Genomic DNA, 25,602 nt, shown 5'->3' on the forward strand with positions numbered 1-25,602 from the left:
TTATTAATTCAGAGGCTGAAACTCATGATACACATACCAAAACACATTCCTTTATACTGCACAGAACAGAGATAAAGGGCTTGAAAGTGGGAGTCCAGGGAATTTCTAGCACCATCTTGCATCAAAAAGCTCAACCTTCAACATTCTATTATGTACGGAGCAATAGGTGAGGCCCTCATTTTCACCTGAAAAGTCTCCATTTCAGGACAGAATTGTTTCCTCTTGTTGCTTATTGTTGTCATTTTGTTCATATGTATTTGTCTCATCTCATCAACTAAATTTTGAGTTTTTGAAAGTCGAGACCCATTTGTTTTACCTCGGTTGTTGCAGTATTTCTACATAGTGCCCAATCCAGCATTAAATATTCACTAGTCATTCAAAAAGTTCAGGAGTTGTTAGTTGTTTTTTCTCTGGGTGTGGTTGTTCCAGCCAAGCCCATAATAGAGATTGTAAATGGGTTGTCCATAAATGGATTTAGCCTGCAGATAGGTTTCATTTTGTGTACAGAATATTTTGAAATTTTTAGTTGGTGTCAAGATTTTTTAAACATTGGGAGTTTTCATGCCAAAATCCAGATTTCCAGTGTTGGTTGAAAAATCAAAACATCTGGTCAATTAGATCAACATTCCCACATGGCAGCAGTGTGCCAGGAATGACAGCGGCTGCATCCTTTAGAAGGGGAGAATGCATTCTCCAGTTTGCCACAGTTCCCACCATTCCCCATTGCCTCACACCTGTCTAGTTCACTGATTTGTTACTTACTTGGACCCTGAGTTTGTCACTTCTGAGAAGTTCTCTGGTTGATTTTTCACACTTATAGTCTCTGGGGCTTTACTGCTTTGTCCATATTCTGTTCAGGCTTCTGATGATGCTGTCCCATAACTGGAACAATTTCTTTCAGGAAAGCGGTTTGGAAGTGCTGCCTCCTTCATGAAGCCATTTCTGGTTTTCCTCACCCAATGGCACCCTTTCAATTTCTCCTATAAATATCACTTTTCACCTTGCCTACAGGTAAAGAAAGCACTTGCCCAGAGTAAGCACTCAAAACATTGTAGCCTTATTATTACAGCTATTCATATTTGCATCTTTTCTTCCAGATTGTAAACTCCTTGCTTGCGTGAAGGGTTTTACTCATCTTTAGACCCCAATGAGTGATTTGTACAAAATTGGTGCTTAATAAATGTGCATTGAATTAAATAGAAATGCACACAGAGAGTTGGGTTCATAACAAGAATTCAATAAATTAGGATGCAACAAAACCTGTGAGCCAGTGAGGTTGGATGGGCAACAAAGGTTGTAGGGGAAGGATAAAGCAGTGTTTCTCATTCAATGAGAATAACAGAAAAGCTTGTTACAAATACACATTTCTGGTCCATGAGCCTTCTGGAGCTGAGGTCCAGGAGTCTGAGGTTTGATCAAGCTATGCAGGTAGTTCCCAGGCACACCAACTTCACAATAGTTCTCAATTGTGAATTAATTAATTTCACCTATGGAGCCTAACTCCACTTTCAGAGATTCTCATGTATATAACTGTCTTGAGTATTGAAAACAAAAACAAAACCCTTCCACTCTAGTATGTAGCCAGAGTTGATAATTCTGTATTAGGGTAAGACTAAATTAAAAAAGTTTTCTTTGTTCTATTGCTGTGTCTTTTATTTAGCTGTTTTTGGTATTTTATAAATATTGATTTATCAGAAGATTAAAGTTGGAAAGAAAGTCACCCCCACCTTAACAATATGAGCTAATATTTATTAAACATTTACCGTGGGTTAGGCACTATTAAAAATGCCTTCTATGTATTAACTAATTCAGTCCTTAAAACAACTTTATAAAGTCGGATTATTATCCCTGTTTTAGGTTGAGTAATTAGAAAAGCTGGGCTTTGAACCCAGAGAGAACAGCCCTGGAGCTCCTATTGTCAAGCCAGAGCCCCTCTGCATCAAGAAAATCCAGTAAACATCCCACAGCTTCCAGAAAATTCTTCAGGACTCCTCTGACCCGGATCAACCTTACTGACATATTTTATATTGCATTTTTCATGTTCTACTCTGTGTCCAGTTTTTCTCCCCAAACATATACAGAGCACTTTTTGGACGCTCAGCCTTACCCTCTTCATCTCCCCTGCGGGGCTCTGCTTTGCCCTCCACTCTCTGTGTGGTTCTTTAGTGACTGTTTCACATGTACTGGCTTCCTCTCCAAAGAAATTATGTGCAGTTACGAGGGCCCAGCAAGCATTACTTTCTGCACTGCCCCCTTACCTGGGGTTCATGTTGAATAGACAGTATTGCGTGGTGGTTAGGGTGTCGTCAGACCTGAGTTTAAAGATAGGCATGACCACTTTCTAGTTTCATATTCTTGGGCAGATCAATTAACCTCCCTAAGCCTCAGGTTCCTCCTCTGTAAAATGAGGACCCTTTCACTCACCTGACAGTGGATGATCTGTCGCGATGTGCCAGGGGCTGAACTAGGCAAACACAGACCCTGGCCTCACGAGGCTTCCAGGCCAACCCCTTTCTCCCAGGAGAACAAAATGAGATAATAGCAAATGAAGTGCTTCCTTAGCTCAGGTCAGAGGGGCATGTAATAGACACTCATTAAATGTTACCTATTCATTCAATATCTTCTATTTAATTAAAAGCAAGCAGTCCATTTCACACCAGAAGAAAATTTAATTAAACCTCACACTGCACAGATACAATATTATACATCACTCCACCTCGAGCCTTTACTGATTTTGCTTTCTGTTTCATGTCAGTAGCAGTTATGCCAGGACCCCGGAAATCAAGATAGCCCTCTCTCCCCCGCATTCCCATCTTTTTCTGTAGGCTGGTGATCAGTCAGAATAAGAAGGAGAAGGAGAAGAAGAAGGAGAAGGAGAAATGCCAACACCAGGGTTACAGAAACTATAGTCTCTTTCAAATACTGACATTGGATGAATCAACTAAACATTCACCAAAATACAGAGCTGTATAATTGTGTAGTCACAAGAAAATTATTTCTCAAAATGGATTTAGTTTAAAAAATGAATTCATTCATATTGTATAGAGTAGTGGGTGTGGTAATGGGACACACATTTAAAGCTGTCTGGGAAATATCTTCTCTCTGCCCTGTCAGTGTACCTCTGGGGCTCTACTTGCCAACCCATTTGGAGATAATAGGAAAAATCTCAATGGCTCCTTCACCAATGGTCCTCCCTTCTTCCACCCCTTCTCTCCTTTGCTATAGTACACTCAGCATCAGATCAAGTTGGAAGCTCTGTCCCGTCACTTATTAGCGATTTTGAGTTAACCCCTCTCTTCCCTTTCTTCATCTGTAAAGAAAGCACAACAAAACACTCCTGAATCACAGAACTGTTCTGCCTGGCATTGGATAGGCTTTCTCTTTTTCCCTCTTCTTTATCTGTCTCTGCCTCTCTCTGTGTCTTTCTCTGTCTTTGTCTCTCTGTCTCTTTTCTTTCTCTATACCTTCCCTCCCTCCCTTCCTTCCTATTTTTTTCTTTCAAGAGCAGAAACGCCAGTTTGCGGGAATCTCAAATTAAGTCAATAGCCAGACCCAGTCCCATCCCTGGCTAGATTCTGTGCTTCCCGCAGCCGCCGGTGTCTCATTCATTCCCTTTATTCTAAGGGCAGTCGAGTCTTGGGATGCTTGAAGCCACGGAGGCGGAATCAAGTCCCTCCTAGCGCTTTTGAGTCGGAGGGAGAGATGATAGGCGCGGGCTGGTGACCCCCTCCCTTTCCCCCCACTCTTGGGAGCGCCAGCCGCTCCGCGCCCCTTGGCACCAGTACCTTTTCTCTGTAGGGAAGGCGAGCCCAGCCCGCAGCGGCGCGGCGGGGGCCGAGGGCGCCCCCTCCCTTCCTCTCGCTCCCCCTCCCCTTCCTCCCCTCCCGATACAATGACTGGGCCGGAGCAGCGCATCAGAGGAGTCTCATTGGCAGCGGCCGCCCAGCCCCCGGAGAGGCGGCGGGCGGGGGCGGCTGGGGAGAGAGGAGCCCAGAGCTGGGGCTGACAGCGAGAGGAGGCAGGCAGGACGGAAGGACTGCAGGACGCGAGGAAGGCGGCCTGGGGCGCTGCTTTAAGTGTGGATCAAAGCGAGGACGCGCGGCGAGCGACGGCGGGGGCGACAAGCAGCCCCGGGCTGGGGGATGCGGCGGGAGCTGGCTGCCCTGCGAGCCCGGGATTCGGGCTGCGCGGCTCACGTGCAGAGCAGGAGCTTGAGCAGAGAGGAGGAGGAGAAGGAGGAAGGCAGACGCCGGGGAAGGCTCTGCGCAGAGCGGAGTTGTGGGGCTGGCGCAGAGCCGGGTCCCCAGGTCCCGCGCGGTGAGCAGCCGAGACAATAAAGTAGCGGTCGACAGCCCCCCCGAGCGCCCGAGGCTGGAAGCAGCAGAGCAGGTAGGTGGGCGACTGCCTCGGGTGCCCCGAGCGCGCAGCTGGGGGCGACCGTGCGACGCGGCCGCAGCGGCGCTTGCAGTGCGCCCGGGGCGCAGCGCGCGCGTTTGGAGACCCCCAGTGGAGGTGCGGGTCCCGGGCGCTCCCGCGGTCAGGAAACCCCGCCCCGCCGCTCCCCTGCTGCCTGCAGCCTCCGCCGGAGTCCCTTGGGCACTTGGCGCGGCGCTTTGGTCGCTTTGGTGGTGTGGAGACAGGAAGTTTGGCGGTTTCGGGGCGTTGGCGCTGGTGGGGTTTGCAGGCGCGCCGCCAGGGACCATGTGCTTTGGTTGCCGCGCGTTCGTGGGAGGTGGGGAGAAATGCTGATGAATCCCAGGTCGGGCTGCCCAGAGATACTTTCAAAACGCGGCGAGAGGAGTGGAGGGCGGAAATCCCTTGCGTTTGCAGAGGATACTAAGGGTTTGGTTTGGCTGCCCTTTTCAAATAGGTGTGTCTGATTCTTGCCCCTCCTATGTTGAAGTGGCTGTATGCGTGTGGATCGCTCCCTATCTATTTTCTGGAGTATTTCACTTTTTACTTTCATCTGGGGAGGGAAAAACAAAGATGATATTTTGGGAAATGCCATTCGATTTGGACTAGGGGATGAACTCTTCCTTTGCATTGAATGATCTGTGCTCCGAACGATACTGCTGAGCAGTGCCTGGTCTTGTTCACAAAAGGGGCGAGATCTCGTATTAAACCTTCCCCGGGCCTGAGAAAGCTGCAGCAGGAGGAGGTCTCTCGTTCTCCTTTGTGTGGCCGCTTCCTTCCAGATGTGAGAGGGTTGGGCTAGGCGCTCCTGGGTGGGGTAATAATTATCTTGAACATTCCTGCGATCTGCTAGGACTTGTAAACATACCAGAGCCAACTCCTCTGAACTTTGCGAACCGACTTGGTCGGCTTGCTGGTACCCAATTCCAGGCTGCGTCTGGAAGGTGGCCCCTTGGTGGGGAAAAAGACCCGCGAGTGCTGACAGCCGCAGTCTTTCCGGAAAGGTGGTTGATCCTTCAAGGTTAGCTAGTTTCTGGATACCCCAGAAACTTGTCAACTCATTTGGAGGTTGGGTACAAGATTTTAGCGCAATCCCTGGCATGCTGTTTACTGTCCTAAAGAGAATGGAGCTTCCATATCAAACGTCTGCAGGGGAAGAGAAGCAGCTTCGCCTTACTTAACCTCACCAAGCTGCTTGCTCTTTGATCTCCCACACACATACTGTTAGGAATGGCGCTTAAGAGAGCTTACTATGGGACAGGCACCCCAATAGGCAGTTTTGTGACATCATAAATAGTCCACGGAGTGGTAAACCAAGCCCTAGAGCGAGGTTAAGTAACCTGCCATAAGTTACACTGGTGATTTTTGGTTTACATGAGGTCTGTTTCCAGATGCCAGGGTCTTAACTGTAACAGTGCCTCTAAAAAGGCTGTGCCGTGGTGGCATTGATGATGATGAAACAAAAATAATTACAATCATAACAACAATAACTACCTCCTGTGTTTTTCATAAGATTAAATCAGATGATGTTTAAAAGAGTGACTGAACCAAGGTGAGCACTCAGTGTATATTTTGGTCTCTAAATGTCATAAACTAGGTGATGGGTATACTCCTGACTCTGTGAGTCTTCCTTCTTTTTTGTATATCTGAAAAACTGGAAATAAAGAGTAAATGTACATGCACTCATGCGCACACCACACACATTCACCTCTACCTTTTGAACAGTGCTTGTTACATTTCCTAAAAGAGGGTCAGAAGAATTCACGCAATTCCCAGAACTTCTTGAACAGAAGAGGTTTATCGTTTCCTCATGGCATCTGCAGGTGTTAATTAAACACTTCATTTGCTTCAATTCAGTAATGCAGGTGGAATGCATTTGAACACTATGATGATGGAAAATGAAGAAATCTACCTAAAATACCATTATAGTGAGGTCTGATTTTCATGATCACTGGGAAGTTTCTCAGAAGTCACCTCTCCTGGGTGTGCAAGTGATTGTCTTAAACTTCACTTGGTTTTGAAATGAATAATGGTTTTGAATTTTCATTTTCGCCACGGGAAAGTTAATGGGCCTTCTCAAACAGGCAGACAAATGTGCTTGAGCCTGACAAGCTGGAAAAGTGTGGGAGGAGTTAACTCTACAGCCACTCCAGAGTGGAAATGCAGAGTTTTCTCAGGACTGTTTACTTGACTGGCCTCTATTTCCAGCAAGCCTGAGAATCCGAGCTCTCCGTTTGATTCCACAGATTTAATCAAGACTCTGCAGTGCTTTTGAGCAGACAAAAAGGAAGTTTTGGCTAACTGACAATACAAATAAGGTACATGGAAAACAGTTAAAAATACCCTGTCTTGTCCAGGCTGCAGTAATTGTCTGAAATTTCAGGAACTTTTCATAGTTATTTTACACATGTAAGTGAAGGCATCAGGCTTATTATACTGCAAGGGATTTCTCTCTCTCTCTGTCCCTCTCTTCTTCCCTCCCCCACTTACTCCTTCTCTCTCCCTCCCTCCCTCCATCCCACCCTCTGTCCTTCCCTCTCTCCCTCACTCCCCCTAAATCTGCCCCAGAGATTTGATCTTATTATGAAGGCACTATTTTTACATATTTAGTGATTGCTGCGGTTCACTGAAATTATTATCTTTAACCTGTAGATAAATAAATCATGTAACTCGGCTCATCAGCAAGACTTGGGTGTCTATTTCCTTACTTAGCTATCTCTCTTCTCTCTCTTTTTAGACATGGTTTTTGTTTTGTTTTAGAACTCCACTTATCTTTTTTTTTTTTGTAATTTATTTATATTTAGGTCATTAAGATTTTTTTCTCCTGGTAAAATGTGTGTCCTGTGCGGTCAGAGAGAACTGGTGAGACAGCAATTTTCTATTGCTAGATGCTTAATTTAGGGGCCAAACCTCCTATTTTCCTCAATAACCTGATTAAAATTATCATGTCATTTTAAAAAAATCTCATTCTTCCTGGTGAAATCAATTTTTAACCTAATCTCATAAAGCAGTGTTTTTCAAAATGAAGGTCATGAAATCAATTTAGTGGGTCGCACCAGTATTTTTTTAAAGTATTACAGGACAGGAAGTATCACCATCATCATATGTTAGTGAAGGTTCTGTAGTTTCATGAAACTTTGGGTCAGTCCTGTATCCGGGGTTGTGTGCAAACTCTGGGTTGCAGGATTAAATGTAATTCATACTGTGAGTTGCTGTCAAAAAGTTTGGGGGCTTCCCTGGTGGCTCAGTGGTTGAGAATCTGCCTGCCAGTGCAGGGGACACAGGTTCGAGCCCTGGCCTGGGAAGATCCCACATGCCGCGGAGCGACTAGGCCCGTGAGCCACAATTACTGAGCCTGTGCTCCGCAGCAAGAGAGGCCGCGATAATGAGTGGCCCCCACTTGCCGCAACTAGAGAAAGCCCTCGCACAGAAACGAAGACCCAACACAGCCATAAATAAATAAATAAATAAAAATTAAAAAAAAAAAAAAGAGCATCTTGCTCAGGGCTGAACAGTGACTTCAGGATCTGATTCTTTTCATCTTAAGCTCTGCCTTTCTCTTCCTTCCTTTTGGTTCCTTGTTGGGTGGCAAGATGACTGTAGCAGTTGCCCGTTTACACAATTCCAGGTTCAAGTCTAACAGAAAAAGCATAAACCGTCCTTCCCCAGTTGTTGAGCAAAAAGTCTCAACACCAGTTCTGATTAGCCCAGTTGGCTTGGCTGGAGGAAACCCCATCGCCCTAGTGGTGGAGTCCTATCCAGGCCATATGGACCATGGACGCTGGAGGCCGGGACCTCCAGATGGATACAGTTGCTGGAAAAGGGGCAAATGGATGCCAGGAAGTTGAATAAAGTTCACCACAATTTTCAAGTGCCTAACTCAGTGTAGGCTGATTTCTGTTCTCTTTGATGCCCAAAATGATGGAGGACGAACTGAATTATATTCAGGCACATAGATTATCAATATGATTTCTCATGTGTGTAAGGAAAGCCTTAGCTGTCACTTTTACCATGGTCAATATCAGGACTTGGAGATCACAATGCAGAGGTCAAATTAATGGTGGTTTTTGTACTTTGCAGTGACACTGAGGGAAAAAGGCAGATATATTGATTTAAAACCCACTATAGACCCTAAGTCTCTTTTTTGCATCTATGTGCAAATCTTGGAAGGCAATTATTTTAATCAATGTGTTGTGCAAATGTGGTGAAAGTAGTTATTTAGAGTAGTGTCTTTAGGCAAATTATTTGAAGAGTACACCTCCTTATGGGCCAAGGCGAATGAGTTCTCTGCTTTGCAGCTCTTCATCTTGGAGATATTTATCTGTGTCTATGTTGCTTCGCCCCTGGGTATGTGCTGCTTTTAATTGTGCTCTGTCACTTTATGTACAATTATCCAGTGGGAAGGGGACCCTATTGTATGCGGCTGGGAGGATAATGTTTACTCCTAGCAGGGGATCCCCGGAAGTCAGGTGATCATGCTGGCTTGCCCAGGTCAGTCCTGGTTAATATCTGCACCTCCAGTTTGAACGATAAATTACATGGTCACTTCACCTATAAAGGCTATTTTAGGGGGCCATGATTAGGGGTCTTTTTAATAGATTAAATTATAAAGAACTCCTCTCACCAGGCAAGATTAGATGGTATTTAAGGATGCGTGCTCAAGTGGTAGAAATATTATAAAGGAAAGCAAAAAAGTGAATGCCGAAAAATCATGAGAGTGTGGTGGGTCTCAACCAGGGGTGATTTTGCCCCTCTGGGGACATTTGTCAGTGTAAAGAGAAATTGTTAGTTGTTGCCACTTGCGGGAGGATGCTAATGGAATCTAGTGGGGACCAGGGATACTGGTAAACATCTTAACCATGCACAGGACGGTCCCCACAACAAAGAATCATCCAGCCCCAAATGTAGGTAGTGCTGAGGTTGAGAAACCCCTGGACAGTGGTTACATTTGAAGGGGAGGGAGGGAAAGTGTTTAGGAGTTTCTGGGGCAGCACAGTGATGGATACATGGCTTTTCACTTGGAGATAATTATGGAGCTGTATACTTATATTTTGTTCACCTTTTTATACTTAAAAATTTTTAAAGCATTAAAAAAATAAAGTTCTTACCATAATTGAAGGGTGAAACTCCTGATGCCTGGTAGCAACTTGTTCCGATGTAAAGACCAAGTATATAATAGTAGAACTAATGATAATAAGAACTGCTCACCTGTGCTGGGAATTACACTGCCAAGATTACGTAATATTTGTCAAATTGGCAAAGTCTGTGTGTTGACCAGTCTTTTACAGAAGAGCAGGGTAGGTTGTGGTTATAAACGCTGGCTCTCATGTCAGATGACCTGCCCTCAAATCCAACTGCACCACTTACTGAATGCGTGACTTTGAACAAGCGGCTTAACCTTTTTTGTGCCTCAGTTTCCTCATCTCTAAAATGGGGAGAATAAGATTTCCTACCTCATTGGGTGATTATGAGGAGAAAATAAGTGTTTCATGCAGCGCCTGCTACATATTAAATATTCCATAAATGTTAACTTTTTCCTAGCTTTGTGGAGGCTAGGAAGAAGTAGAAATAGCTATATTTTTTATTGAACACTATGTACCACATTTCAGTCTAAGCATTTTTCAGCTATTGTTTTCTTTATTCTTACGAATCCTGTGATCTGGGTGTTAAGGCCATTTGTTGTTATTACTCCCATTTTACAGATGAGGAAAACTGAGACTTAATGAAATTAGCAAGGAATAGAGGCTTAATTGCAACCCCAAGTCATTTTGACCCCAGAGCCTCTGCTCTCATTTATTGTGTCATATTGTTAGACTTGGAAGGGAGCTTTGAGATCAACTAACCTTCAAAAATGAGCCCCAAAGATGGGATGTGACTTGGCAAGTTATTTAGGGATGGTGTAGGGCCAGAACCGAGGTTTTCTGCCTCCCACGACCATCTATATTTTGAGGACACATGCATCCATCTCACAAAGCAAACGTGCTGAGTGGGAGCAGGCATGGACCAGGAACACTAGATCTGGTGTTGGGGAGATGTCTTCTAATCCAGCTACAAAAAGTCTAGTGCTGTGTTACTGGCGTAGGTGAACCCCTGGTGAATATGAGTTAATTTTAGATGATAGATGGAGAATCATTTTACTTTAGTGATTATTTATTTATTTTAATGTGTACCCCCCCAATTTTTTTTCACTCAGACCTTCAAACTTTATTAAATAGTAGATTTCTTTCTGCCTTGCCAAATAACTATTAACAGACAATATTATTGCTTAAGATGAGGCTAGCAAGACACAGTGTTAATGTAAAATCACTTAAAAATGTATATTAGGTAAAACATAGGGTGGGTAGTATTGAAAAATGATGAAAGCTACGAAGGGGAAGATGTGAATGACTGAAGTCCAGGGAATACTGGGCTAGAGCAACATCTCTCCAACTCTGTGCACAGGAATCAGTTGGGAATCAGATACTGATTCAGTAGATCTGGGGCAGAGCCTGAGATTCTGCCTTTCTAACAAGCTCCCAGATGATGCTGATGGTGCTGGTCTATGGACCACAGTTTGCCTAGGAAGGGATCAGAGAATCTAGAAGATTCTTGGACATGTGCTGGGTGCCATGGAGGATTCAAAGAAATGTAAGGCACAATGAGATATCACCTCACACTTGTCAGGGTGGCTATCATCAAAAAATCTTCAAATGACAAATGTTGGCGAGGATGTGGAGAAAAGAGAACCCTCCTACACTGTTGGTGGGAATGTAAATTGGTGCAGCTACTGTGGAAAACAGTATGGAGGTTTCTCAAACAACTAAAAATAAAATTACCATATGACCCAGCAATTCTACTCCTGGGTATGTATCTGAAAAAACAAAAACACTAATGTGAAAAGATGCATGCATCCCAATGTTCATAACAGCATTATTTACAATTGCCAAGATATGGAAGTGACCTAAATGTCCATCAAGAGATGAATGGAAAAAGAAGATGTGACATACACACACACACACACACACACACACACACACACACACACACTGGAATACTACTCAGTCATAAAAAGTGAAATTTTGCCATTTCCAACAATATGGATGGACTTGGAGGGTATTATGCTAAGTGAAATAAGTCAGAGAGAGAAAGACAAATACTGTATAACTTATATGTAGAATCTAAAAAAATAAAACAAACTGGTGAATATAACGAAAAAGAAACAGACTCACAGATATAGAGAACACGTTAGTGGTTACCAGTGGGGAGAGAGAAGGATGAAAGGGCAAAACAGGGGAGAGGATTCAGAGGTACAAACTATTAGGTGTGAAATAAATAAGCTACAAGGATGTATTGTACGACACAGGGAATATAGCCAGTATTTTATAGTAACTGTAAATGGAGCAGAACTTTTAAAAATTGTTGATCACTATATTGTACACCTGTAACTTATATTGTACATGAACTATACTTAAAAAAAAAAAAAACCAAAAAAACACAAAGAAATGTAAGGGAATCCCGTTTCCCAGAGGCTTAAGCTAGTTGGGGAGAGAAGATGTGAATGAAAGTGGGTGGTAAACTCCCCCATCCAGAGAAAGTGTAAACTCCCCCATCCAGAGAAATTGTAAACTCTCCCATCCAGAGAAAGTGCGACACCAAAAGAGAGATACAGGGACGGTGATCTGCCCCAGAGTTGCTGCAGTGGGGTAGCGGGAGCGGGTAGGGTTTCACTTTGGCCTGAAAGATTTGTAGCAGCAAGTGGAGAGTTCCCAGACAGGCTTGATGAGCAGGAGGAAGGGTACAAGGAATACGGAAGACTCCCAAAAATGCCTGCGCCAGCAAAGTGGAGATTTCAGGAACAGTCTGATCAGTACACTGAAACGTTCACTTAGGATAACCTCCCTTTGCAAAGAACAAGCCCCATTTCCCAGTCGTAATAGTCCCCATTTGTTGATTCCCTATGAGTGCCAGCTACTTGCCGAGTGCTTTCCAGACAGTATATATTTCATTCCATTTCCACCATGAACCACCGTAGCTCACACTTTATGGAGGTGAAAACGGAGGCTTGGAGAGGCTGCATCACTATTCAGAATCACACAGCTGGTTAGTGATAGACCTGGAATTCAAAGTCAACCGAGTCTGTGCTCTTGGACGTCACACTGCAAGTGGCTCTGCTTTGTGTTATCCCCGACAGTCACAGCCTGAGAGGCTCAGCTCTCTCGAGAGAGCATAGCTCACCGGAGATTCTAATGGCTCATCTTGTTTCAGGTAAGAATATTGCCCTCTAAAACAGATCCTGAACCCTCAGCCAAAGTTGATTATATTCCTTTCTGCCTTGCTGAATAAACTATGACCAGACTGGAGTTTTTAGCATTGTGACCTTCCATGAGAAATAAGTTCAAAACTGCCCCCTTGCCCCACCCCCGCTCCTGCAAATAAACACTGAATGTTTTGTTGCAATGAGAAGGCGCTTTGCTTTGGAAATCACCAAGTAGCCTAGAGAGACAGTTATTGGAAATAATTATGCCTCTGCCACAGCATGGGGCCCATCACTGCCCTTCTTGATTCAAAAGGTCTTTCTGGAATACCAGCATCCACGTTCCAGCTGGTGCTTATAAAAGCCGACAGCGGCGGTAGGGAACCCAACAACGGATGAGGGCTGAGGATTGTTTTCTGGCTTCCCTTGTTGCACCTGACTGAGCCCATCCCATCAATTCAGTCCTCGAAAAAGAGCAGGGGGGCCATATGTGACCTGAGTGGGAGGCACGAATCACAGAGCCAGCTCTGGCCCTGGTTCATCCAAGTGTACTACTCCGGCAGGGTTCTGCCAGATGAAGGAGGAGCTGGGGAGAAAGGGGTGCGGTGACCCTGGGTGGAGAGTCAGAAAGGCTGAGTTCTAATCGCAACTCAACAGCAGACTGACCTTAGCCTATGTTAATTACCTCTCTGGATTTCTCAAGTGGGGGATGATCTTTACATTATGAACCACCAGAAGTGCCCTCTGACCTTCAAATCTTATTAAGGATTTGCACTTTAGCCACAGCCGTTGCACTGTTCTCACTTTAACTTTTTTAAAAAAGGGCTCGGAGAACACACTAGTGATTACTAATGTGCAGAGGATGGGGGAGGGGCGAGATAGGCATAGGGGATTAAGAGAGAAAAACTACTATGTATAAAATAAATGGGAGTAGGGGCAAGATGGCGGAAGAGTAAGACGCGGAGATCACCTTCCTTCCCACAGATACAGTAGAAATACATCTACACGTGGAACTGCTCCTACAGAACACCTACTGAACGCTGGCAGAAGACGTCAGACCTCCCAAAAGGCAAGAAAATCCCCACGTACTTGGGTAGGGTAAAAGAAAAAAGAAATAACAGAGACAAAAGAATAGGGACGGGACCTGCGCCAGTGGGAGGGAGCCGTGAAGGAGGAAAGGTTTCCAGGCACTAGGAAGCCCCTTTGCGGGCAGAGACTGCGGGTGGCAGAGGGGGGAAGCTTCGGAGCCGCGGAGGAGAGCGCAGCCACAGGGGTGCGGAGGGCAAAGCGGAGAGACTCCCGCACAGAGGCTCGGCGCCAACCAGCACTCACCAGCCCGAGAGGCTTGTCTGCTCACCCGCCGGGGCGGGCGGGGGCTGGGAGCTGAGGCTCGGGCTTTGGTGCTAGCCGGGAGGGAGTCCGGGAAAAAGTCTGCAGCTGCCGAAGAGGCAAGAGACTTTTTCTTGCCTCTTTGTTTCGCGGCGCGCAAGGAGAGGGGATTCAGAGCGCTGCCTAAACGAAATCCAGAGACGGGTGCGAGCCGCGGCTATCAGCGCGGATCCCACAGCAACAGGGGCGCAGAGGGAAAAACGGAGAGATTCCCGCACAGAGGCTCAGCGCCGAGCAGCGCTCACCAGCCCGAGAGGCTTGTCTGCTCACCCGCTGGGGCGGGCGGGGCTGGGAGCTGAGGCGCGGGCTTCGGTCGGATCGAAGGGAGAGGACTGGGGTTGGCGGCGTGAACACAGCCTGAAGGGGTTGGCGTGCCGCGGCGAGCCGGGAGGGAGCCGGAGAGAAGGTCTGCAGCCGCCGAAGAGGCAAGAGACTTTTTCTTGCCTCTTTGTTTCGCGGCGCGCAAGGAGAGGGGATTCAGAGCGCCGCCTAGACGAACTCCAGAGGCGGGCGCGAGCCGCGGCTAACAGCGCAGACCCCAGAGACGGGCGCGAGCCGCGGCCATTAGCGCGGACCCCAGAGACTGGTAGGAAACGCTAAGGCTGCTGCTGCCGCCACCAAGAAGCCTGTGTGCGAGCACAGGTCACTCTCCACACTGCCCCTCCCGGGAGCCGGTGCAGCTCACCACTGCCAGGCTCCCGTGATCCGGGGGACAACTTCCCCGGGAGAACACACGGCGTGCCTCAGGCTGCTGCAACGTCACAACGCCTCTGACGCCGCAGGCTCGCCCCGCCTCCTCCTTACCGCTCCCTCCCTGGGCCTGAGTGAGCCAGAGCCCCCGAAGCAGCTGCTCCTTTAACCCCGTTCTGTCTGGGCGGGGAACGGACGCCCTCAGGCGATGTACATGCAGAGGCGGGTCCAAATCCAAAGCTGAACGCTGGGAGCTGTACGAACAAAGAAGAGGAAGGGAAATCTCTCCCAGCAGCCTCAGAAGCAGCGGATTAAAACTCCACAAACAACTTGATGTGCCTGCATCTGTTGAATACCTGAATAGACAACGAATCATCCCAAATTCAAAAGGTGGACTTTAGGAGCAGGATATATTAATTTCCCCTTTTCCTTTTTTTGTGAGTGTATATGTGTATGCTTCTGGGTGAGATTTTGTCTGTATAGCTTTGCTTTCACCATTAGTCCTAGGGTTAGGTCCGTCCATTTTTTTTTTTTTACTTAAAATATTTTTTTTTCCTAATATATGTTTTCTTAATAATTTTTTCTGTATTTTCTATTTTTAGAAATTAAAAAAGTTTTTAATAAGTTTTTTCATACTTTTTATTTTAAAAAATTAAAATTTTTTTTCTTAATAAATTTTTTTCTTAAAAATTTTTTTCTTATTTTTTACTATAAAAAATTAATAAATCTATTTTTAAAAATTAAAAAAATTTTTTTCTGAATACATTTACTCTTAATAATTTTTTTCTTATTTTTTATTATAATAGCTTTATTTTATTTTATTTTATCCTCTTTTTTCTTTCTATTTTTTTCTCCCTTATATTCTGAGCTGTGTGGATGAAAGGCTCTTGGTGCTCCAGCCAGGCATCAGGGCTGTGCCTCTGAGGTGGGAGAGCCAACTTCAGGACACTGGTCCACAAGAGACCTACCAGCTCCACGTAATACCAAACGGCAAAAATCTCTCAGAGATCTCCATCTCAACATCAAGACCCAGCTTCACTCAACGACCAGCAAGCTACAGGGCTGGACACCCTATGCCAAACAACTAGCAAGACAGGAACACAGCCCCATCCATTAGCAGGGAGGCTGCCTAAAATCATAAGGCCACAGACACCCCAAAACACACCACCAGACGTGGACGTGCCCACCAGAAAGACAAGATTCAACCTCATCCACCAGAACACAGGCAATAGTCCCCTGCACCAGGAAGCCTACACAACCCACTGAACCAACCTTACCCACTGGGGACAGATACCAAAAACAACGGGAACTACGAACCTGCAACCTGTGAAAAGGAGACCCCAAACACAGTAAGATAAGCAAAATGAGACGACAGAAAAACACACAGCAGATGAAGGAGCAGGGTCAAAACACACCAGACCAAACAAATGAAGAGGAAATAGGTAGTCTACCTGAAAAAGAATTCAGAATAATGATAGTAAGGATGATCCAAAATCTTGGAAATAGAATAGACAAAATGCAAGAAACATTTAACAAGGACGTAGAAGAACTAAAGAGGAACCAAGCAACGATGAAAAACACTATAAATGAAATTAAAAATACTCTAGATGGGATCAATAGCAGAATAACTGAGGCAGAAGAAAGGATAAGTGACCTGGAAGATAAAATGGTGGAAATAACTACTGCAGAGCAGGATAAAGAAAAAAGAATGAAAAGAATTGAGGACAGTCTCAGAGACCGCTGGGAAAACATTAAACGCACGAACATTCGAATTATAGGAGTCCCAGAAGAAGAAGAGAAAAAGAAAGGGACTGAGAAAATATTTGAAGAGATTATAGTTGAAAACTTCCCTAATATGGGAAAGGAAATAGTTAATCAAGTCCAGGAAGCACAGAGAGTCCCATACAGGATAAACCCAAGGAGAAACACGCCAAGACACATATTAATCAAACTGTCAAAAATTAAATATAAAGAAAACATATTAAAAGCAGCAAGGGAAAAACAACAAATAACACACAAGGGAATCCCCATAAGGTTAACATCTGATCTTTCAGCAGAAACTCTGCAAGCCAGAAGGGAGTGGCAGGATATACTTAAAGTGATGAAGGAGAAAAACCTACAACCAAGATTACTCTACCCAGCAAGGATCTCATTCAGATGTGATGGAGAAATTAAAACCTTTACAGACAAGCAAAAGCTGAGAGAATTCAGCACCACCAAACCAGCTTTACAACAAATGCTAAAGGAACTTCTCTAGGCAAGAAACACAAGAGAAGGAAAACACCTACAATAACAAACCCAAAACATTTAAGAAAATGGGAATAGGAACATACATATCGATAATTACCTTGAATGTAAATGGATTAAATGCTCCCACCAAAAGACACAGGCTGGCTGAATGGATACAAAAACAAGACCCATATATATGCTGTCTACAAGAGACCCACTTCAGACCTAGAGACACATACAGACTGAAAGTGAGGGGATGGAAAAAGATATTCCATGCAAATGGAAATCAAAAGAAAGCTGGAGTAGCAATTCTCATATCAGACAAAATAGACTTTAAAACAAAGACTATTACAAGAGACAAAGAAGGACACTATATAATGATCAAGGGATCGATCCAAGAGGAAGGTATAACAATTGTAAATATTTATGCACCCAACATAGGAGCACCTCAATACATAAGGCAAATACTAACAGCCGTAAAAGGGGAAATCGACAGCGACACAATCATAGTAGGGGACTTTAACACCCCACTTTCACCAATGGACAGATCATCCAAAATGAAAATAAATAAGGAAACACAAGCTTTAAATGATACATTAAACAAGATGGACTTAATTGATATTTATAGGACATTCCACCCAAAAACAACAGAATACACATTTTTCTCAAGTGTGCATGGAACATTCTCCAGGATAGATCATATCTTGGGTCACAAATCAAGCCTTGGTAAATTTAAGAAAATTGAAATAGTATCAAGTATCTTTTCCGACCACAATGCTATGAGACTAGATATCAATTACAGGAAAAGATCTGTAAAAAATACAAACACATGGAGGCTACACAATACACTACTTAATAACGAAGTGATCACTGAAGAAATCAAAGGGGAAATCAAAAAATACCTAGAAACAAATGACAATGGAGATACGACGACCCAAAACCTATGGGATGCAGCAAAAGCAGTGCTAAGAGGGAAGTTTATAGCAATACAAGCCTACCTCAAGAAACAGGAAACATCTCGAATAAACAACCTAACCTTGCACCTAAAGCAATTAGAGAAAGAAGAACAAAAAAACCCCAAAGCTAGCAGAAGGAAAGAAATCATAAAGATCAGGTCAGAAATAAATGAAAAAGAAATGAAGGAAACAATAGCAAAAATCAATAAAACTAAAAGCTGGTTCTTTGAGAAGATAAACAAAATTGATAAACCATTAGCCAGACTCATCAAGAGAAAAAGGGAGAAGACTCAAATCAATAGAATTAGAAATGAAAAAGGAGAAGTAACCACTGACACTGCAGAAATACAAAAGATCATGAGAGATTACTACAAGCAACTCTATGCCAATAAAATGGACAACCTGGAAGAAATGGACAGATTCTTAGAAATGCACAAACTGCCGAGACTGAACCAGGAAGAAATAGAAAATGTGAACAGACCAATCACAAGCACTGAAATTGAAACTGTGATTAAAAACCTTCCAACAAACAAAAGCCCAGGACCAGATGGCTTCACAGGTGAATTCTATCAAACATTTAGAGAAGAGCTAACACCTATCCTTCTCAAACTCTTCCAAAATATTGCAGAGGGAGGAACACTCCCAAACTCATTCTACGAGGCCACCATCACCCTGATACCAAAACCAGACAAAGATGTCACAAAGAAAGAAAACTACAGGCCAATATCACTGATGAACATAGATGCAAAAATCCTCAACAAAATACTCGCAAACAGAATCCAACAGCACATTAAAAGGATCATACACCATGATCAAGTGGGGTTTATCCCAGGAATGCAAGGATTCTTCAATATACGTAAATCAATCAATGTGATACACCATATTAACAAATTGAAGGACAAAAAAACCATATGATCATCTCAATAGATGCAGAGAAAGCTTTCGACAAAATTCAACACCCATTTATGATAAAAGCCCTGCAGAAAGTAGGCATAGAGGGAACTTTCCTCAACATAATAAAGGCTATATATGACAAACCCACAGCCAACATTGTCCTCAATGGTGAAAAACTGAAACCATTTCCACTAAGATCAGGAACAAGACAAGGTTGCCCACTCTCACCACTATTATTGAACATAGTTTTGGAAGTGTTAGCCACAGCAATCAGAGAAGACAAAGAAATAAAAGGAATCCAAATCGGAAAAGAAGAAGTAAAGCTGTCACTGTTTGCAGATGACATGATACTATACATAGAGAATCCTAAAGATGCTACCAGAAAACTCCTAGAGCTAATCAATGAATTTGGTAAAGTAGCAGGATACAAAATTAATGCACAGAAATCTCTTGCATTTCTATACACTAATGACGAAAAATCTGAAAGTGAAATTAAGAAAACACTCCCGTTTACCATTGCAACAAAAAGAATAAAATATCTAGGAATAAACCTACCTAAAGAGACAAAAGACCTGTATGCAGAAAACTATAAGACACTGATGAAAGAAATTAAAGATGATACAAATAGATGGAAAGATATACCATGTTCCTGGATTGGAAGAATCAACATTGTGAAAATGACTCTACTACCCAAAGCAATCTACAGATTCAATGCAATCCCTATCAAACTACCACTGGCATTTTTCACAGAACTAGAACAAAAAATTTCACAATTTGTATGGAAACACAAAAGACCCCGAATAGCCAAAGCAATCTTGAGAACGAAAAATGGAGCTGGGGGAATCAGGCTCCCTGACTTCAGACTATATTACAAAGCTACAGTAATCAAGACAGTTTGGTACTGGCACAAAAACAGAAATATAGATCAATGGAACAGGATAGAAAGCCCAGAGATAAACCCACACACATATGGTCACCTTATCTTTGATAAAGGAGGCAAGCATATACAGTGGAGAAAAGACAGCCTCTTCAATAAGTGGTGCTGGGAAAATTGGACAGGTACATGTAAAAGTATGAAATTAGAACACTCCCTGACACCATGCACAAAAATAAACTCAAAATGGATTAAAGACCTAAGTGTAAGGGCAGACACTATCAAACTCTTAGAGGAAAACATAGGCAGAACACTCTATGACATACATCACAGCAAGATTCTTTTTGACCCAGCTCCCAGAGAAATGGAAATAAGAACACAAATAAACAAATGGGACCTAATGAAACTTAAAAGCTTTTGCACAGCAAAGGAAACCATAAACAAGACCAAAAGACAACCGTCAGAATGGGAGAAAATATTTGCAAATGAAGCAACTGACAAAGGATTAATCTCCAAGATTTACAAGCAGCTCATGCAGCTCAATAACAAAAAAACGAACAACCCAATCCAAAAATGGGCAGAAGACCTAAATAGACATTTCTCCAAAGACGATATACAGATGGCCTACAGACACATGAAAGAATGCTCAACATCATTAATCTTAGAGAAATGCAAATCAAAACTACAATGAGATATCATCTCACACCAGTCAGAATGGCCATCATCAAAAAATCTAGAAACAATAAATGCTGGAGAGGGTGTGGAGGAAAGGGAACACTCTTGCACTGTTGGTGGGAATGTAAATTGATACAGCCACTATGGAGAACAGTATGGAGGTTCCTTAAAAAACTACAAATAGAACTACCATACGACCCAGCAATCCCACTACTGGGCATATACCCTGAGAAAACCATAGTTCAAAAAGAGTCATGTACCAAAATGTTCATTGCAGCTCTATTTACAATAGCCAGGACATGGAAGCAACCTAAATGTCCATCGACAGATGAATGGATAAAGAAGATGTGGCACATATATACAATGGAATATTACTCAGCCATAAAAAGAAATGAAATGGAGGTATTTGTAATGAGGTGGATGGAGTTAGAGTCTGTCATACAGAGTGAAGTAAGTCAGAAAGAGAAAAACAAATACAGTACGCTAACACATATATACGGAATCTAAGGAAAAAAAAAAAAAAAAAGGCCATGAAGAACCTAGTGGCAAGACGGGAATAAAGACACAGACCTACTAGAGAATGGACTTGAGGATATGGGGAGGGGGTGGGGTGAGATGTGACAGGGTGAGAGAGTGTCATGGACATATATACACTACCAAATGTAAAATAGATAGCTAGTGGGAAGTAGCCGCACAGCACAGGGAGATCAGCTCGGTGCTTTGTGACCACCTAGAGGGGTGGGATGGAGAGGGTGGGAGGGAGGGAGATGCAAGAGGGAAGAGATATGGGAACATATTGTATATGTATAACTGATTCACTTTGTTATAAAGCAGAAGCTAACACACCATTGTAAGGCAATTATACTTCAATAAAGATGTTAAAAAATAAATAAATAAATAAATAAATAAGCTACAAGGATATATTGTACAGCCCAGGGAATATAGCCAATATTTTTTTAGACTGTGTTTTTATTTATCTATTTAAAGAAATTTCTAAAACTTTTAAAATAAATTTATTTATTTATTTATGGCTGCCGGGTCTTCGTTGCTGTGCGCGGGCTTTCTCTAGTTGCTTCGAGCAGGGGCTACTCTTTGTTGCCGTGCGCGGGCTTCTCACTGCGGTGGCTTCTTTTATTGCGGAGTATGGGCTCTAGGCACGCGGGCTCAGTAGCTGTGGCTCGCGGGCTCTAGAGCACAGGCTCAGTAGTTGTGGCGCACGGGCTTAGTTGCTCCGCGGCATGTGGGATCTTCCCGGGCCAGGGATCGAACCCGTGTCCCCTGCATTGGCAGGCGGATTCTTAACCACTGCGCCACCAGGGAAGTCCTGTTTTTTATTTTTATTTTTGGTGGCATCCGCGCGGCTTGCACGTTCTTTGTTCCCCCACCAGGGATTGAACCTGGGCCTTAGGCAATGGAAGCATGGAGTCCTAACTGCTGGACCGCCAGGGAATTCCCTAGCCAATATTTTATAATAACTTTAAACGGAGTATAATCTATAAAAATGTTGAATTACTATGTTGTACACCTGAAACTAATGTAATATTGTAAATTAACTATAATTTTTAAAAAGTCTCATAAATAAATGCGTTTAAAAGAGCTTCTTTATCAGTAGTGTGTTGGTGGAACATTTCAGTAAAATTACTTGCTGTGTAGTAAAAATGATCCTTGGTGTAACTTGTTCTATCAAGTAACCTTTCAGTATTTAAATAAATCTCAAAACATTAATATAGTGTGACTTCTTTGATAAAGCAGGAAAGTTAACGGTATTTGAGGCAATCACAAATGAACTGATTGCATCCATTTAAACATGCAACTTGAAATGCAGGATCCTGATTAGGTAATGAAAACCATGTGCCCTTAGAGTGGGAACAGAGAGCCCAATCCCAGCGGGGCCGTAAGACTCAAATTGAGGACATATCATGGTAATTTGCTCCAACTGTGTTAAATTAATTCAATTTGTATTTTGAAGAGAAAAAAAGAAGGGTGCTGTTTTATATACTTCCCTGTGCCCATTCTAGCTGTACTTTCACTTCCTAAAGAATGGGCTGTCCAGTTTACTAGAGGTCAAAAGTTTGATTCAAACAAATTAAGAGTAAGAAAGCACTTTTGCAATGATTCAGCTGCTTTGAACAGTTCAAGTCTTGAGTGGTTCTTGATGTACTTTCTAGCACTGAGCTTAATTACACTTGGAAAAGCGTACTGGAAAAGTATCATTGGTCCTTTTTAGATTTCAGAGAAAAGCTGTGAAAATGATAAAGGGTATTTAAAAATTGACAGTTTGTCAACAAGTGTTCATGCTATTGGATAGATTCTTTCAGTCTATAATAAGAGGGGGAAATGTAACTTTGCCTTCTTTCAGGGCAATGCAAACTCCTCCCTACCCCCTACCCCACTTCTCCTACAGTTTCATTTATATAGTATGGTCAAGGAATAAGAAATTTGTTTCACTAAAGTGATTTCTCCAGGTGATTAAAGCTTACCTCTGCCCACCTACATTATTTTTTTGCTTGAACTGTTTCTGATGGAAACATGGCACCTGATCTTAACTTTTTTACATGGAGTTTGTAAATGTGGTTAGAGCTTTCCTTGACTTGGGCTCCTCATGATAAACATCACTTTTCATTCCTTGCCATCATCCTGTTACTCTTTGACAGCTGACTTGTGTGTGGGCCTGAGAGCCTCTGTATAAATACTCACATATTTTTATTCCTTTGTAGGTGCCATTATTCCTAATAATAGGGCTCCTTTGAGTAGTTAGCAAATCCCAGGCGGAGTGCTAAGAATGTCCTATGCATTATAGTCTTGGCTAATCTGCCAAACATCCCCACCCCTAAGAAATGAGATTATTCCTTCTATTTTATGGGTGAGAAGATTGAGATTTAAGAAACTAGTAGTGAGTTGTGGAGTGGGGATTTGAACCTGCATCTCTAAGTGAGAGATGCCTGTTGATAGGTAATACAAGAGTTGCCTCTTGCTCTGTTTCTCTTCTCTGCATATTTCTGTCTCTCTTCCTGCTTTTAAAACCTTCACCCAGGTAAAAGCCCAAGATGAGGTGTGTGCCTCTTTTACAGGGCATTTATTGGTATCTTCTTCCTTGAGTGTGGTTATGAGAATATTTCTGCTGATTCCAGGTTCCCAGGCATCTTCTGCACAGTTGCAGTTTCGGGAAGTCAAACGTGTGAAGTCATCACTATGTGTGCTAAGTCTTTGGGTAGATTGATTATAGGATTTACTGCATTATGGTTTAGTGACATAATCAAGAAACCCGCAATCAGAGGAATGCCTGGCAAGTCTATAACTCAGGGGTCAGCACACTTTTTCTGTGAAGGGCCAGGTACTAAATATATTAGGCTTTGCAGGCCATATGGTCTGGGTTGCAGCTACCCAAATCTGTCTTTGCAGGGCAAGAATAGCCACAGATAAAACATAAAATGATGCATGAAGCTGTATTCCAATAAAACTTTATTTACAAAAACAAGCTGTGGGCAGGAGTTGGCCCACAGACTTGTTGTTTTACCAGCTCTTGTTATGATGGATAAAAGAACCACTCAGGGTATTTTAAAAGCCAAAGTAGGTAGAGAGTTCAGAGGCCGTGTAGAGTAGTGACTTCACCCAGGGACTCTGGAGACAATGCCTGGATTTGTCTCCTGGCTTCACCACTAACTACTGTAACTTAGTGTAACAAATATCTTAACCTCTCAGTTTTCTGTCTTTAAGATTGGGAAAATAATAGTCCTTCCCTCTCAGGGTTGCTTTGAGAATTGTTTGTAAGGTACTGAGAGCCATGCGCAGGACAAGAAAAGCACTACGTAACTTTTTGTGAAATTAAGAATCGTAACGAATCCAATTTCTAGTGAGCTAAGATATCATAACATGTTGATGGAAAGAACGGAGACTTCCTTTGCTCTGAGTGAAGTGGAGGGCAGTGATAGTTCCTGTCGGATGGATGGATGGATGTGTGGTGGGAGGGAACGGCTTTGTGAAGCCTTAGTGAAGACAGCACAATGGGTCAGACAAGGCTGTGGCCCGGGAGTTACAGGAAGTGGGCTCCAGACCACAGACAGTCTTTGACTTACAAGTCACTTCCCTTTAGGGCCTTGGTTTCTGCATCCATAAAATAATGGGGTTCACCTCGATTAGTGGATATAGGCTGGCTGCTCACAGGTTGTATTCTGCCTACAGAGAATTTGATTAGTTCCTAGAGTGTTTTTTAAACATTTGAACTCATCATCAGCAACTATGAATCAGGATATTCCACAAAAATTCAGGATTCCTGGTTTTTGTTAAAAATTCAGAAGCTCTAACAGCACTGGTTGCATTCCTGCCTGGCAGCTGTGGACCGGCGCTGGGGCATGGCGGCCCATGGGCTCTATTACGGATTGCCGTAGCAGAGGGCGTACGTGCCCAGTCTGTACCCTGGCCCTGGCCTTGGCCTCTCAGTCAAGCCAGCTTGACTTCCCACCACCTCTGCCTGCATTCATTTGTCTGAGGACTTTCTCTGACTGTGGAAGTGATAGTTTGGAAGTGCTGGGGAATTAAGACCCATCTCTCCAGTGATGAAGGGTTTAGCATCTGGATACTCCAGATCCCTTGCCCATTTGGTAGGATAACTAAGATGAATGTTCTGCACCATTTCCTAGAGTTTCCCCATGGCATTAAACCCTGGTCACTCATGGTGATAGTTGATTTAATAGGACCTTTTTTTAAAAAAAATTAATTAATTAATTAATTAATTTTTGGCTGTGTTGGGTCTTTCGTTTCTGTGCGAGGGCTTTCTCTAGTTGTGGCGAGCGGGGGCCACTCTTCATCGCGGTGCGCGGGCCTCTCACTATCGCGGCCTCTCTTGTTGCGGAGCACAGGCTCCAGACGCGCAGGCTCAGTAGTTGTGGCTCACGGGCCTAGTTGCTCCGCGGCATGTGGAATCTTCCCAGACCAGGGCTCGAACCCGTGTCCCCTGCATTGGCAGGCAGATTTTCAACCACTGTGCCACCAGGGAAGCCCTAATAGGACCTTTTAATTAATTAATTAATTTAAAAATTGAAGTATAGCTGATTTAAGTGTTTCAGGTATATAGCAAAGTGATTAAGTTATAAATATATATATTCTTTTCCAGATTCTCTTTATACACATATATATATATGTATATATATATATTCTTTTTCAGATTCTTTTCCAATATGGATTATTACAAGATACTGACTATACTTCCCTGTGCTGTATAGTAGGTCCTTTCTATCTAACTGTTTTAT

General features: G+C 43.2%; 2 protein-coding genes across 2 annotated transcripts in view; one reads left to right on the forward strand and one right to left on the reverse strand.

The window, feature by feature from the left end:
- Positions 1-4,027: 4,027 nt before the first annotated feature.
- The window catches only part of FRMD4B (FERM domain containing 4B), a 347,769-nt gene continuing 326,194 nt past the window's right edge, over positions 4,028-25,602 (forward strand). The window contains exon 1 of the mRNA XM_082346172.1: positions 4,028-4,389. The gene's annotated coding sequence lies outside the window, so the exon portion shown is untranslated. The remainder of the gene's footprint in view (positions 4,390-25,602) is intronic.
- Positions 4,403-13,557, reverse strand: LOC309607553 (uncharacterized protein). The gene is made up of 2 exons (XM_082346222.1): positions 12,044-13,557; positions 4,403-11,993 (listed from the first exon to the last, which is right to left on the reverse strand). The coding sequence occupies exon 2, from the start codon at positions 5,513-5,515 to the stop codon at positions 4,538-4,540; it is 978 nt and encodes a 325-aa protein (XP_082202348.1). The 5' UTR covers positions 5,516-11,993; positions 12,044-13,557; the 3' UTR covers positions 4,403-4,537.

The sequence above is a fragment of the Balaenoptera borealis genome, assembly GCF_965194805.1.
Source record: "Balaenoptera borealis genome assembly, chromosome: 12".
Classification (NCBI taxonomy): domain Eukaryota; kingdom Metazoa; phylum Chordata; class Mammalia; order Artiodactyla; family Balaenopteridae; genus Balaenoptera; species Balaenoptera borealis.